At 40.1% G+C, this 16,787-nt stretch overlaps 1 protein-coding gene across 6 annotated transcripts in view; it reads left to right on the top strand.

Annotated features, from left to right (window-relative positions):
- Nucleotides 1-16,787, top strand: part of GPATCH8 (G-patch domain containing 8) — a 108,334-nt gene that overhangs the window by 51,664 nt on the left and 39,883 nt on the right. For 5 of the 6 annotated variants that reach the window (XM_032163856.2, XM_058444846.1, XM_058444848.1 and 2 more), the window contains one exon: nucleotides 15,391-15,458. In XM_032163856.2, coding sequence (XP_032019747.1) covers nucleotides 15,391-15,458 — 68 coding nt within the window. Of the gene's footprint in view, nucleotides 1-13,207; nucleotides 13,253-15,390; nucleotides 15,459-16,787 lie in introns of all 6 variants that reach the window. The other variant, XM_058444850.1, reaches the window with a different exon arrangement.

The raw sequence follows: 16,787 nt of genomic DNA, 5'->3' as shown, positions 1-16,787 counted from the left end.
ACCTCGGGCAATCCGCCCACATCTGCCTCCCAAAGTGCTGGGATTACAGGCGTGAGCCACCACGCCCAGCCTGCCCAAGATCTTACAGCAAATAAGTGGTAGAATCTTGGTGCCAAAACCTATGCTTTTAACCAATGTGCTGTAATGTACCTAAACTGTAGGTGCTAGCTTACTTCTCTATCCTGGAGAGATATGATGGTGGTGAGAAATACCAGTGCCACTGAATTGAAATATACAGTAGTTATTCAGGCTAGAAAAAGTGGAGATAATTCTGAATGTGATATATTCTAGTAGGGCACTTGAAGTGGTCATATATATTCTTCATGATGAGTATAAATTCACTAGAAACTTAAGGCTAAAGTTGAGTGGTAAGAACTTTTGCCAAATATTTAGGGATGGAAATTGGTGTCCAGGGAAAAAGAAAATACTGTAACTTATGTCTCATACTATAATTTCCTCCCTGATTTCTTCTACTTTCTATTTCTCTTCTGTGGCATTTTAAATATTCAATCTTGTATAATTTTTGTTGATGTGTCTCTTTTACCTAATTCAGTAGACTGTAAATTCCTAAAGGATAGTAATTACTGTGCATTTATGTATTCTCTATTGTTGTTTTTCTGTTTTGTATTCTGCATATGTTTATTGCATGCTTAAAATGTGCCAGATCTGGGTTCGGTGTGGTCACGCACAACTGTAATCACAGCTCTTTGGGAGGCCGAGGCAGGTGGATCACTTGAGCTAGGAGTTCAAGACCAGCCTGGCCAACATGGCAAAACCCTCTCTACCAAAATATACAAAAATTAGCCAGGCATGTTGGCGCACGCCTGTAATCCCAGCTACTTGGAAGGCTGAGGTATGAGAATAGCTCGAACTCAGGAGGCGGAGGTTACAGTGAACTGCCTGGGCAACAGAGTAAGACTCTGTCTCCAAAAAAAAGAGAAAAAGAATGTGCCAGATCTGTACTAAGTCTTTAAGAGTGAATAAGATAGAACCTCTGCCCTCCAGAGGTTTATTTCTAATAGGGAAACAAATAATGTAACAAATTTAATACAGTATAATGACTGTTTTAATTGTGAAGTTAAAGGTACAGTGGAGGCTTAATAGAGAATTGAGCAATTTAACTTATAATTTCAATTTTTTTTTAATAATTAACAAGTGAAAAGTCTCAGATTGTGAGAATAAAGAAGCAACCAACTATTTTCTATCTGTGCATCTATACTTGCTGATAGATACATGGAGTACAGGTGTCTGTGAGTTAGTGGAATCTCTTTATTCTTCCATGAGAAGCATTGGTACTTTAAAGTGGAATGAAATCTGAAAATGATAAGAACATAAAGTAAAAAGTGTTTTATAATAAACATATTTTATTAAAATCTTTCAAAAGTTCATTTAAAATTTACCACCAAAATTCAAAACAGTGGCACTTAAACACTCAGAAAAGAGAACAAAGTGTAATATATTTTTATGTAGTATAATATCTTTTCAAATGTAGTTTATTAGTTTTAAATCCAGTATTTCCTTTCTCACTAAATCTTCCCAAACCAGTAGATAGAACTCCCACTTGGTTTTCTTGTAACTCCCATTTGGTTCAAAAGGAGGGAGCAAAGAATGTAGACCTGAAGTAGGAGTTGAGGCCTGATGATATAGCATACGTAGTTGAAGTTGAGTGAGTGTGAGACAATAGCAAGTGGTGTGAGTTTTGCTGTGTTTAGAGAAGCTAATTGTTGCCACCTAAGATTATAATCTCAGTGTTGCTGGATCTTCTAAAATTGTTAAAAGAAGCCAGGAATTCAGATTTCTTTTCTGTGAAATGTTCTAATTGATAAATGTTGGCTTGAAGTCTAAAATAATGAAAATAAACAAAACATATACCAGGCTGTATTTGAACCACAAGTTACTACTTTGTGGGCTCATCTGAAATTTCACCTGGGTTCAATTCTAGCTCTGCAGCTAGTAAGCACTGTGACCTTGCTATACCCTCCATATAGCCATATTTTTACAAGATTTGGGGGTTTCAAGAATTAAATATGGCATATATGTTTTATATACCTATATGTTTCTCATTTTTCTCTCCAGTACATAGAATGAGACATGATGCCACTTCAAAGATTGAGAAACTTAAATGTTTATCTGAGGTGAAACTGCTAAGGATAGGAGCTACCTTTACTGCACAAGTCTTCTAACTTCTACCCCAGTGCTTTTTCCATTGTTAGTCTTATGGCTTTCAGCAGAATCACCTTGGGTTCTTGTTAAAAATGTAGATTCAGGCTGGGCGCAGTGGCTCACGCCTGTAATCCCAGCACTTTGGGAGGCTGAGGTGGGTGGATCACCTGAGGTCAGGAGCTCGAGACTAGCCTCAAGGTGGAGAAACCCCGTCTCTACTAAAAATACAAAATTAGCCGGGCGTTGTGGTGCATGCCTGTAATCCCAGCTACTCAGGAGGCTGAGACCGGAGAATTGCTTGACCTGGGAGGCAGAGGTTGCGGTGAGCCAAGATCCCACCATTGCACTCCAGCCTGGGCAACAAGAGTGAAACTCCGTCTCAGGAAAAAAAAAAAAAAAAAAATGCAGATTCTGAGGCTGGGTGCAGGGGCTCAACGCCTGTAACCCCAGCACTTTGGGAGGCTGAGGTGGGAAGATCGCTTGAGTTCAGAGTTCAAGACCAGCCTGGGCCACATAGCAAGAGTTTGTCTCTACTGAAAAAGAAAACAAACAAGCAAAAAATTTAATGTCGATTCTGACCAGCATAAATCAGCAGGTCTGGGGTAGGGTTCAGGAAATGATATTTTATTTTATTTATTTATTTTTTGGAGACAGAGTTTCGCTCTTGTTGCCCAGGCTGGAGTGCAGTGGTGCGATCTTGGCTCACTGCAACCTCCGCCTCCCAGGTTCAAGCGATTCTTTTGCGTCAGCCTGCCGAGTAGCTGGGATTACAGGCATGTGCTACCATGCCCGGCTAATTTTTGTATTTTTTAGTAGAGACAGGGTTTTACCATGTTGGCCAGGCTAGTCTCGAACTCCTAACCTCAGGTCATCCACCCACCTCAGCCTCCCAAAGTGCTGGGATTACAGGCGTGAGCCACCACGCCTAGCCCAGGAAATGATCTTTTAAATACCCCCTTGCCCTATTTTTTAATGCAAATAGAATGGACCAGGGCTAGAAAAACATTCTTTTGGACCACATGAATAACAGGCTTCTAAGAAAATTACCTTCATTATAGTAAGTAGGGTGGACAGTTTTTTTTTAATTTATCCAAAACGTATTGGTTACACCAAAGTAGTATAGTGCTGTTTATTTTTTTTTTTATAGTCTTAGCCTTAGCCTGATTTACATTGTTTCCTACCTTATTATTCATAGACTTTTGGGCCTAGGTTAGTTTGCCTTATTAAAATGACACTGGGTTAGTAGGATACTTAGGCAAGAGAGTAGAGTGTCCATGAAGCTTCTTAAGTGAGCAAAAGGGTATATAGTGATAGTGGTTTGTTTCTTCTTCTTTTTTTTTTTTTTTTTTTTTGGCTCATGTGATCCTCCCACCTCAGCATCCTGTGTACCTGGGTATATAGGCATTTGCCACCATGCCTGGCCAATTTTTAAATTTTTTTCATAGAGACGGGGTCTCCCTATGTTGCCTAGATTGGTCTGGAACTCCAGGGCTCAAGCTATCATCCTGCCTCAGCCTCCCAAAGTGCTGGGATTATAGGCGTGAGCCACCATACCCAGCCTGTAATACTTTGATTATTGATCATAGATAATAATTTTCTCCATCTGTAAATGGGGTTGTTTCATTACCATCAAATTGTATGTAAAACATTTGGAAATTATCATAGATTCTGTTTTAGAGTATCTTTCATTTTAAGGTATTTACTTTCAAAAATGCCAAATTTAAATTAGCCGGGCTTGGTGGTAGGCTCCTGTAATCCCAGCTACTCAGGAGGCTGAGACAGGAGAATCGCTTGAACCCAGGAGGCAGAGGTTACAGTGAGCTGAGATTACGCCACTATACTCCAGCTGGGGCAACAGAGTGAGTGAGACCCTGTCTCACAAACACACACCCCCAAAATGTCAAATTTGGAAATAAAAGGAAGACTAATTTCTTTATTTTCTGAACCCTTGAGAATTCTGTACAGTGATTTAAAGTTTACAAAATATCTTCCACTTGTTGTCTCTTTTGGTCTGTATGCCAGTCCTAAAAAGGGGGATGGGGTTAGGTGTGGTGTGATGGCTTATGCCTGTAGCCCTAGCTACTTGGGAGGTTAAGGCAGGAGGATTGCTTGAGCCCAGGAGTTTGAGGCTGCAAGTGAGCTATGATTGTGTGACTGCACTCTAATCTCCAGTCTGAGCCATACAGCCAGAACCTGTCTGTTTAAAAAAAAAAAAAAAAAAAAAAGGTGGTGATAATATTTTCATTTTGCAGGGGAGGCTGCTGAGACTCAGGCTCTGCTTGCCAAAAATCACACAAGTGTTTAGCTATTATCTCTTATTAGAGAGCTAAGCTTTGCAGCCCAGTCTTTTTTAGGGATTGCCTAGAAAAATATAGGAAGAAGTTTATTGGCTGGGTGCGGTCGCTCACACCTGTAATCCCAGCACTTTGGGAGGCTGAGGTGGGCAGATCACGAGGTCAGGAATTCAAGACCAGCCTGGCCAATATAGTGAAACCCTGTCTCTACTAAAAATACAAAAATTAGCCAGGCATGGTGGCACGTGCCTGTAGTCCCAGCTATTCAGGAGGCTGACTGAGGCAGGAGAATTGCTTGAACCCAGGAGGTAGAGATTGCAGTGAGCCAAGAATGTGCCACTGTACTGCAGCTTGGGCAACAGAGTGAGACTTTGTCTCAAAAAAAAAAAAATTTTTTATTAAACATGAAATGGAGGCCAGGCGCGGTGGATCACACCTGTAATCCCAGCACTTTGGGAGGCCAAGGCAGGCAGATCACTTGAGGTCAGGAGTTCGAGACCAGCTTGGCCAACATGGTGAAACCCCGTCTCTACTAAAACACAAAGAAATTAGCTGGGCATGGTGACGCATGCCTGTATTCCCAGCTACTCAGGAGACTGAGGCAGGAGAGTCACTCAAACCTGCGAGGCAGAGGTTGCAGTGAGCCAAGATTGTGACACTGCGCTCCAGCCTGGGTGACAGAGTGAGACTCAGTCTTTAAGGAAAAAAAAGATGAAATGGAGGAGTTGCAGTGGAAAGTTAAATGAGGCTGGAAAGTTTTTTGGGGTAATGGAGTGATCCTGGAATAGTAAAATTTTCAGTGTAGCTATGGAAAAACAATAGTAAGTTTAAGAAGACATTTGATTGTTGGCTTATTATAGTATCACAAGACTGGCCGCTGTCTACCTAATTCCCCCAGATATTTTCTCCTCATATTTTCCACTCTTCAAACTTTAGAATTGTGAAGTGAACCTTATAGACTTGTCTAACTCCTTTATTTTTAAGACAGAGAGTCTCACTCTGTCACCCAGGCTGGAGTGCAGTGGTGTGAACTCGGCTTCACTGCAAGCTCCGCCTCTCGGGTTCACACCATTCTGCTGTCTCAGCCTCCCGAGTAGCTGGGACTACAGGCGCCCGCCACACGCCTGGCTAATTTTTTGTATTTTTAGTAGAGACGGGGTTTCACCGTGTTAGCCAGGATGGTCTCGATCTCCTGACCTCGTGATCCGCCCGCCTCGGCCTCCCAAAGTGCTGGGATTACAGGTGTGAGCCACCGCGCCCAGCCTTTAACTCCTCTATTTTTGGATCACGAAACTAATATAGGTGGCATGGTGACTCACACCTGTAATCCCAGCACTTTGTGAGGTTGAGGCAGAAGGATAACTCGAGGCTAGGAGTTTGAAACCAGCCTGGGCAACATAGTGAGATGCCATTGCTACAAAAATTTTTTTTTTTTTTTAATTAGCCACACGTGGTGAGTGCCTGTAGTCCTAGCTACTTAGAAGGCTGAGGTGGGAGGATCACTTCAGCCCAGGAGTTCAGTGTTACAGTAAGCTATGATGACTTCACTGCACTCCATCCTGCCTGGGCAACAGGGTGAGATTCTGTCTCTAAAAATAAAAAGAAATTAATAGCTAATAATGGGTCACATGCCCCATTAGTGACAGAACTGTAATTCAGATCCCCCAAGTTTCATGTTGCCACTCTTTACAAGTATATTTTTTCTTTTGGAATTCATTAATCAAGAAATACTCATATAGGCTGGGCACAGTGGCTCATGCCTGTAATCCCAGCACTTTGGGAGTATGAGGTGGGTGGATCACCTGAAGTCAGAAGTTCGAGGCCAGCCTGGCCAACATGGTGAAACCCCATCTCTACTAAAAATACAAAAAATTAGCCAGGCATGGTGGCGGGCACCTGTAATCCCAGCTACTCAGGAGGCTTGAGGCAGGAGAACTGCTTGAACCTAGGAAGTGAAGGTTGCAGTGAGCCGAGATCACGCCATTGTACTCCAGCCTAGGCAACAAGAGTGAAACTCCATCTTAGGGGAAAAAAAAAAAAAAGAAATACATAGATTGGCGCTCACTGGTAATTTTTGGTCTACCTACATGTATGTAGGAGTGTACTGGGTACTTGAAGGAAGCAATTAATTTTTACTTTGACCTGTTTTTTAAAAAAAGGAAAAATGTTTTCAGAATTTCTAACAGACCACTTACCCTAAACCTAATTTCCTGGAAAACACCATTATTATGAGGGCTGACTTGAGGTTTTCCTTCACTGAAACTGGTTATGGCAACTTTCCAATTCAGTTTTTTAAAAGTTTGTCAATATATATTGAATGTAAGTTCTTTAGTATTTTTTTCTTAAACATTTGATGCTTCCTTCTCCTTGACTCCTGAGTGATAACAAAAAATGAAATTGAACAAGCCTTAAGCCTCTAATGACCAGCAATGTAAAACTCAAATATTTCATTATAAAAGTTTACATATTTTTTGATATATGGAGACCTTTCTAATATAGTGATATGTTCTACTTGATAGAATAATTCCTTCATTATGAGAGTTAAATCATTAGTATCTTGTGATGTTAAGCGGCATGCATCATGATGACTAAGTATTTACAGTTGAACAAGTTTCAGACCTGCTATGAACATGTTCATTCTCTGAGTCAACAAGTGCTTTTTAACTAAATGCTATTCTGGCCTACATACTGTGTCAGATATGGATAGAGAAAACATAAGTAAAACTCAGGGCACAAAAGTGCTACCACTTTTTTTCCCCCCCAAGACGGAGATTCTCTCTTGCTGCCCCAGGCTGGAATGCAATGGTGCGATCTCGGCTCACTGCAAGTTCTGCCTCCCGGGTTCAAGTGATTCTCCTGCCTCAGCCTCCCAAGTAGCTGGGATTACAGGAACATGCCACCACACCCAGCTAATTTTTGTATTTTAAATGCAGACGAGGTTTCACCATGTTGGCCAGGCTGATCTCGAACTCCTGACATCAGGTAATCTGCCTGCCTTGGCCTCCCAAAGTGCTGGGATTACAGCCGTGAGCCACCATGCCTGGCCTTTTTTTTTTTTTTTTTTTTAAACTAAAGACTTATTGTTTTTTCCCATATCTCCTAAGCCCCATGTTTTAGACTATTTTACCCCAAAATTGTATTTATTAATTTGGCTTTCTCATTTAAAAAAACAAATTGATCTTAGCATGGTGGTTAGCTTGAGGCAATCTTTAGTGAGTCAATATAATTTTAGCTAAAACAGTTGTATCTCAGGTAAAAGTATGATTTTCTTTAGGTTTTTTTTTTTTTTTAATTGAAAGTAACTCATGAATTCTCTTTATTATCTCTTCTAAGGGCTTGAGGATATCATGTTATCCGTGGATGAGATATCCTTCCCAGGCCTAACATTCTGATTTAACAACACTTTCACTAAAGCCTTTTGCCCCACCTTTGTTCCTGTTTATTAATATATTTAGTTATATGATTAAAATTGAACTATTTTATCCTAGATGGAAAGTATCAGATGGAAATTCGTTTAGGTCATAATTAAACTTTTGTGCCTTAGAAAACATCTGTATTTGAAAATCAAATTGGCCAGGCACCGTGGCTCATGTCTGTTATCCCAGCACCTTGTGGGGCCAAAGTGGGCAGATTGCTTAAGCTCAGAAGTTCAAGAACAAACTGGGGGGGCAACATGGCGAAATCCCATCTCTACAAAAAATAACAAAAATTAGCCACATGTGGTGGTGTGCACCTGTAGTCCCAGCTTCTTGGGAAGCTGAGATGGGAGGATTACTTGAGCCCAGGAGGTTGAGGCTGCAGTGAGCCGTGATTATGCCACTGCACTCCAGCCTGGGCGACAGCGAGACCCTGTTTTAAAAAATAAGTAAAGGAAGAAAGAAAATCAAATTAATTTGGTTGTTGTATAGGTCACTAAAAAGGCCATGGCAAGAATATAGTTGGTTTTTGTAGTACTGGGTAATTTGAACTCTATTTTGGGTAGAAAGTTTTTCTTTTTTTTTAAACCTTAAAAACTCTCTAGGGAATAAGTAATGTGCTCAATGTTTTCAGTTAATGTTTTCTGAGAGGTAGCATATATCATATGTTAGAGTTGCTTAGAAAAATATCTAAATGATGCTGAAAGTAATAATTGTTTCTATGCCACCTAAAGACTGTCATTTTCAGGAGAAATTTGCAAAAATTAAGCTTTGGTTTGAAAATAAATGTACCATTTTTTATTCAGTGTTTCTGAAAGTTTCATGTGATCACTGTTTCAGTAAATGAAATGATATTCAAGTCCATTAACATGACTTGAATCCTATTTTGAATACTTTTGCAAAGTAATTTTTTATTCTTGATTTTCACGTATGTATTTGAATTACTTAAAAATAAGAAATAAGTACTTTAAAGGTGTCAGTGTAGGTTCTTGGCCTTTATCAGTTTAATGGTCTTTTTCCCCCCCTTTTCTCTTTTTTTCAACAAGGTTTTTCTCTGTCACCCAGGCTGGAGTGCAGTGGTGCGATGATAGCTCACTCCAGCTCCTGGGCTCAAGTGGTCCTCCTGCCTCAATCTCTTCAGTGGCTAGGACTGCAGGTGCATGCCACCATGCCCAGCTAATTTTTTTAAGAAAAATTTTTTGGAGAGACAGAGTCTTGCTCTATTGCCCAGTATGGTCTCAAACTCCTATCCTCAAGCCATCTTCCTGCCTTGGCCTCCCCAAGTGCTGGGATTACAGGCGTGAGCCACCAAGCCCAGCCCAGTTTTAATTGTCTTTTGAAAGTGGATTTTAGGCCGGGCGCATTGGCATACAACTGTAATCCCAGCACTTTGGAGGCTGAGGTGAGCAGATCACTCAAGCCCAGGAGTTCGAGACCAGCCTGAGCAATATGGTGAAACCCCATCTCTACTAAAAATACAAAAATTAGCCAGATGTAGTGGCAGACACTTGTAGTGCCAGCTACTCAGGAGGCCTAGGGGCAAGAATTGCTTGAGCCTGGAAGCTGGAGTTTGTAGTGAGCGGAGATGGCACCACAGCACTCCAGCCTGGGTGGCTTAGCAAGATCCTGTCTCAAAAAAAAAAATGGATTTTGTGACTTTTTGATGGCTTGTGTATTTACTTCTACTTCATTAAGGTCGTCTTTAAAGACAACTTTAGATATCTTTAAAAGACAACTTCAGACATTTTTAAGCTTTTTAACTGCTTATGCATTAGCTTCACAAATGTTCTGTTTCCTCTCATTCTCATGCTGAACTCAGCTGAAGTTCCAGCTGGTCAGATTACTCTATTTTGCCTATTTATTGGTAATTGATGGAACGTGGTGCTGCAGTTGTGGTGTGTTTTTTTTTTTTTTTTACATCATCACTATATGCAGTGCCCAGAACAGTGCCTTGAATATAGTAGAAACTCTCTCTCTCTCTCTCTCTATATATATATATGTATATTTGTACATATATATTATTTTTGTCTCTTTGAGACAGAGTTTCACTCTTGTTGCCCAGGCTGGAGTGCGATGTCAGCTCACTGCAACCTCCACCTCCTGGGTTTAAGTGATTCTCCTGCCTCAGCCTCCCGAGTAGCTAGGATTACAGGCATGCACCACCATGCACAGCTAATTTTGTATTTTTAGTAGATACGGGGTTTCACCATGTTGGTCAGGCTGGTCTCGAACTCCTGACCTCAGGTGATCCACCCGCCTCGGCCTCCCAAATTGCTGGGATTACAGGCCTGAGCCACTGTGCCTGGGCTTTTGTTTTGTTTTTTGGGTGACGGAGTGTCATTGCGTTGCCCAGGCTGGAGTGCAGTGGCTCAGTCTCGGCTAACTGCAACCTCTGCCTCCTGGGTTCAAGTGATTCTCCTGCCTCAGCCTCCTGAGCAGCTGGGATTACAGGTGCCCGCCACCACGCCCAGCTAATTTTTGTGTTTTTAGTAGAGATGGGGTTTCACCATGTTGGCCAGGCTGGTCTCGAACTCCTGACCTCAAGTGATCTGCCTGCCTGAGCCTCCCACAGTGCTGGGATTACAGGCATGAGCCACCATGCCTGGCCAAAACTCAATATTTGTTGTAAATATTTGTATTGAATCTCTGTAAGGGGAAAAGCAGCAGAGATACATTGTGGTGTTCTTACATCTTACATTGTGGTATGCTTACATCTGTTGACAATTCAACCAGTGTTTTAATCACTGTAGAAGCTTCTTCCTTTCTAATTTGTTTCTGCAGGGAAATCATATGTCTTCTGTTTCTAAAGTATGGCTGATTACTAGATTATGGATGTCTTTTAATATATTCTTCCCAGTTGTTCTATTCCTAGAGTTTGTCTCTTTAAAAATAGTGTTTCCCTGGGCCGGGTGCAGTGGCTCACGCCTGTAATCCCAGCACTTTGGGAGGCCAAGGTGGCAGATCGTGAGGTCAAGAGATCGAGACCATCCTGGCCAATATGGTGAAACCTTGTCTCTACTAAAAATACAAAATAATTAACTGGGTGTAGTGGTGTGCCTGTAGTCCCAGCTACTCAGGAGGCTGAGGCAGGACAATTGCTTAAACTTGGGAGGCGGAGGTTGCAGTGAGCCGAGATCGTGCCACTGCACTCCAGCCTGGGTGACGGAGTGAGACTCCATCTCAAAAAAAAGTGGTGTTTCCCAAAAAACAGCAAAAGAGTTATTTCTCTGTAGTTTAAGTCTTTGGGACAGTTTTGTAGATTGGTGTAACCTTAACTATTTTAAAATCAGAACTGATTCCTGAGGGATTGTTCTCAATGACAGGGTGGCTATGGTAATCAATGGGTTTTTGTATTTGACTGTCTTCTCTCTATTGTTATGTCATAATGCCTTCACATTTTAGCAAGACCTGCATATATATGAGAGCACTTACGAATTTCTATTATTGCATAAGTAAAACTGACTTTTAAAATAGACAATAGGCTGATGTGCAGCTCACACTTGTAATCCCAGAGCTTTGGGAGGCTGAGGCAAGAGGATCACTTGAGCCTGAAAGGTGGAGGCTGCAGTGAGCTGATTGTGCTACTGTACTCCAGCCTTAGTGACCCTGTCTCTAAAAACTAAGTATGTAATTCCAGTTAGTGAAACATTATTTAAGGTTTTGATTTAGAAAATATGAGTATCAGTTGTTTTCCATCAGATTAATACATTGATATTGGCACATTCTTGATTTTGCATGTGTTTCCTTTCCCTTCTCCTGTTGGCCAAAGTACAGTAAATGTGTGTAGATCTTTTCCTGAGGAAGACAGTTTCTTTTAAGGAGATTATTTAGTGTTCTGGTTGAAGTTGCTTCCTTTGGAGTGAAACAAGCAACAAACATGTTCTCACTAATTTAATATATTTTAAATAATATTTGCTGTATTTTAAAAGAAACCAAGAAGTAGGGAACCTGGATTTTATTTTAAAAGAAGTTGAGGCCAGGCGAGGTGGCTCACGCCTGTAATTCCAGCACTTTGGGAGGCCGAGGTGGGCGGATCACCTGAGGTTGGGAGTTTGAGACCAGCCTGACCAACATGAAGAAACCCCATCTTTACTAAAAATACAAAATTAGCCAGGCATGGTGGTGCAAGCCTGTAGTCCCAGCTACTTGGGAGGCTGAGGCAGGAGAATCGCTTGAACCCAGGAGGTGGAGGTTGTGGTGAGCTAAGATTGTGCCATTGCACTCCAGCCTGGGCAACAAGAGCAAAACTCCATCTCAAAAAAAAAAAAAAAGTTGAGGTTTCTAGAGAATACATATTAGCAGACACTCTGTTGCTACCTAGCTTTTGAGGTCATCACTACAAATTGGTATTCAGGTATTCTAAGTGATGTTCTTTAGGATTATCATTGATAGTAACTGAATAAACTGAGGGGGTTTTTTGTTTTGTTTTGTTTTTTAATGCTGCAGCCTCTTCCTGTATGTAGTGTTTGGTGTCTTTTCCCACTGGGGTCTTTCCTTGGTCTATTGCCTCTTTAATAATGTTAAGAAATTACTACTTGGCCCAGGCAATAATGTCACCGTCAAGATTGCTTTGAAAGTCATGCTGTTTATTTTCTGTGAGTTAACTCTGAGTGGAGTAGTTTTAAATGTGACAGCTCTTTTGATGTCAGTTTCTCTAGAGCTCTCCTTCAAAGATTGGTTTTGTTGTGTGCTGAAAGATAGATATTGGCCGGCCTGGGAAGTCTCGGTTAACAGGAAGCAAAGTTCGAGGAGAGCCACTTAAAGAGTTGTATTCATTCATAACAGAATTCAGATGCACAAAGTTCTCCAGGCACTGAAGATCTAAGATTATTTTCTAGACCTCTTAATTGTTTTATATATATATTTCTAGAGAAGTCTTGAGGACATCTCACCCATACTCCAAGCCTCCTAGAGTTCTTTTGGTGAAGTAAATGACTTGATTATGGTCCAGTTAGTTGATCTGATAGAGTCTTAGATGTCATTTCTTTTAAAAGTCCTACCTTGGGCCCTGAATACTGATTTACCAGAATCAATAGTTAAATGAAAGATTGGAAACTAGAGCTAGTTCTCGTACTTTAAACTGACACCCTACCCCCTGCCTTATTGAAGAGGGTGTTGTTCATGTTCTTAAGTAGCAGTACAAAAATCTCACACCTTGGTCTGACCAGTATGAAAACAGCTGTTGTAGCACAAAATGTCCTTCCTCTGTCCCCGGCTGAGATTGGGGGAGGGACAAAGCCCAACTGTTACTTTACCCCATCCTGTCTGCCTGCTAGAAGGCCTGTTTCCTACCCTAATGGTTTCTGCCTAACAAATGGTGTTTCTTTTTTACAGCATTATGATCCTGGACTTGTTGTGGTGATGGTAATCTTAGCAGTGGTAATTTTTTATTTTCAGACTGAATTACTCCTTTTGTCATCAGTGCACCAATATGTTAGGCTTACTTTCTCTGTTGTAGCCTTCATCCTTCTGCTTGGTCTTTTTCATTTTCCTTTCCTTTCCTTATGCAACTTGTCTGATCCTTGTTCATTAAAGGGTAATGTTAAGAAGGGATGTATTTGTTTGTGTTAGAACTGCCAATAAAATCAGTTAAAACATTAAATTCTAATACTGTCAAAAACTTGATTTCCCCACAATGTTATGGGCACTAGCACTTGCTACTGCAATTTGTAAATAAATTAAAACAAACTTTGACTGCCTTAGAAGGCAAAAGTACTAATGCAGAGTTTATAAACAGGGGTTTACAGAGGTAATGAATTTGTACCAAAACTTTCTTGATTCTTGCAAAACAAATTCTGACAGATCAAAAAAGATACCAAAATAAATTGCTTTGACAATTCTTTTTAATTCATTCATTGGACTATTTGTTTTTACCAGTAAATCCCTGACTGAGACGTTATGAAAGTGATATTGCACCTAGGAAGTCATTTTTATAACCTGTCTTTAATTTGGTCCTTTTGCTAAAGATTGCAGTCACTGCTTATTTATTATACCATTGGGCATAAGGTAGTAATGCATTTTCATTTTGCTTTACTGGCAGTCCTTTGATTGTATCTAAAAGAAGGCTGTATTCTAGAAGGTTTTTTTTTTTTTTTCCTGACATGAGATGTTCTTTAACAGTTTGGGTTTGGTTTTTTTGTTTTGTTTTGTTTTGTTTTTTACTGTGATAATTCTAATTCTCCCTATTTATTGTTTAAAAACAATAATAGGATACATAATAGTGAAACTTAGAATTTGTTTTTCATTCCATCTTAAAGGCAAAAATTAATTCCACAAATATAGAGCCACCGAATACAAGTGGTTGTGGTTGTTTTGAACATGGTTTCTTCTTTATTTTGCAGGACCAAAACCAGTCATGATCATGGCATTTATTTTTTAAAAAGTTTTTTTTGGGGATTGGGAGGGTAATGCCTCAGATTTAGCCTAAGAAAACTCCATTTTTAGCCCAAAGGTATAATATATATATATATATATATGTGTGTGTGTGTGTGTATAACAACAACAACAACACAACCAAAAAAACCAGTTGTTTACACCAGCCTGAGTGAAATGATGAGGGAAGTAAACATTGTGTTTTTTCACTAAAGGTGTACAACGGATAAGGTAAGTCCTCTTTTCAGTGGGCTTACATCACAATAAAAAGCGCAAGTTGTGATGTAAAACAGCTGTGGTAGTAAAGTGCTTGTCTGCCCCATTTTGCTTTGTTTGGCTGGTTATGAGTGGATTAAATATATATTTATTAAAAAAAAAATTATCCAGCATAGATCAATTAGTTTAAAGTCAATTTTCTTCGCAACTAGTCCTTTTCACAGCTTACCAGTTACCCTCACAGCCAGTGTTAAATCCACTCTAGGAAATGAGACTTTAGAGCACCAGATTAAAAGGAAAACTATTCTTTTCTCTAAGGGCAACTAATTGTTTCTTTTTATTTAAACTTTTCACAGCCCCATTAAATTGTAAAACATCTCCTAGTCTATGAGGAACATCAAAAAAATTGTAAAGCATCTTTTGAAAACAAATTCAACATATTGAGTTGTAATTATAAAGTTTTACTGCATCATGTTTGAAAATGTACTTTTTCTATTTAACCATGCCAGTTGAGATTTTTTTTTTTTTTAAATAGGTTAAAAAGTTGTGTAGGAGGATATCAGTGGACAGAGTGAAGTGATTTTTGTTGGGAAGTTATTTGGGGATCTTAAAAGGAATTTTTAAAGTTTTGCAATTTAAACCTCCTGGTGCCATTGCTTAAAAGTGCTTTGCATTACTTATTAATGTAATTTTGCCATAGTAATTTGAAATTAATCCCAACTGGAAGGTCAGCCAAGGTGGTTAGTTGGGTTTAAACTAGGAAAGGAAGGTGTTGAGTGTAAGCTGTGAGAATGGCTTGTGTTTGGTTCACTGTAGCTTTCTGGTCTCTGCACTCCAAGGCAAGATCTCTAACCACCCAAAACCCAATGTGTAAAATGAGCTGTTGGTTTGGCTTTGCACCTTACCTTGATTATGTGTTCCTGTTGCAGGGAGAACAGATCCCATTCCGATCGTTGTCAAGTATGATGTCATGGGCATGGGTCGCATGGAAATGGAGGTAAATTGATCTCATTAACTCATAAGTTTTGTGGGATATTTTGAAATAATACTAATTCCAAATTCAGATGTCTGTGCAAGAATACATTTATCAGATGAAATGTAGTTTTAATATTTTTCTTTGGACGACTAAAAAATATATTTTACATTTTCATTTAGTGCTACTTTTGAGACAAATAGAATATAAACAGTGCCGCTGTTTTAACTGGCACATAAAGAAGTTAAGTGATTTGCCGAGGGTTATACAGCAAGGCAATATCAGACTTAGATCCAGACCTTGGTACTTGCTTCAGTAGGCAGTGTTGCTCAGCTCTTAAAATGTTGCTGTGATAAAAGCTTTGCCTTTGTAGAACTGGGTACAGCTGTCACCTGTAATGCCTTCTTTTCATTGCCTAAAATATTTTCTTCATTGACTCCTAATTCTTTTTTTTTTTTTTTTTTGAGATGGAGTTTCACTCTTGTTGCCCAGGCTGGAGTGCAATGGTGCAGTCTCAGCTCACTGCAACCTCCGCCTCCGGGGTTCAAGGGATTCTCCTGTCTCAGCCTTCTAAGTAGCTGGGATTACAGGCGCATGACACCACGCCTGGCTGATTTTTGTATTTTTAGTAGAAACGGGGTTTCATCATATTGGTCAGGCTGGTCTCGAACTCCTGACCTCAGGTGATCCGCCCGCCTCAGCCTCCCACAGTGCTGGGATTACAGGCATGAGCCACTGTGCCCAGCCTCAATATTAATTTTCAAAGAATTAGGAGTCGCTGGGTGCAGTGGCTCATGCCTGTAATTCCAGCACTGTGAGAGGCCGAGACAGGCGGAGTTCGAGATCAGCCTGGCCAACATGGTGAAACTCCATCTCTACTGAAAATACAAAAAAATTAGCAGGGCATTGTGGCGGGCACCTGTAATCCCAGCTACTCCGGAGACTGAGGCAGGAGAATCACTTGAACTCGGGAGGCAGAGGTTGCAGTGAGCTGAGATCATGCCATTACACTCCAGCCTGGGCAACAAGAATGAAACTCTTCTCAAAAAAAAAAGAGAAAGAAAAGAAAATTAACATTGAAGTGAAGTCTACTTTCAACAAATGTGCCTTTTGGAAACTAGAAAATTAACATTGAAGTGAAGTCTACTTTCAACAAATGTGCCTTTTGGAAACTACCAGCATGAAAGTAACAAACTATTTTACATATGATTTTTTCTGTGAGGTGACAATAAAGCAAGCAGTAGCTGAGCAAAATACAATTTTTTTTTTTTGTTTTCAGATAATACTGTAGTTGTGCAAATAACTTTTTCATAGCTAATCTTGGGGGTACTTTAGGAATTAAATCTAATCGTA

Source organism: Hylobates moloch, unplaced genomic scaffold, assembly GCF_009828535.3.
Source record: "Hylobates moloch isolate HMO894 unplaced genomic scaffold, HMol_V3 SCAFFOLD_10, whole genome shotgun sequence".
Taxonomy (NCBI): Eukaryota; Metazoa; Chordata; class Mammalia; order Primates; family Hylobatidae; genus Hylobates; species Hylobates moloch.
The sequence above is the reverse complement of the archived record's forward strand: the minus strand, read 5'-3'. Positions and strand labels throughout refer to the sequence as shown.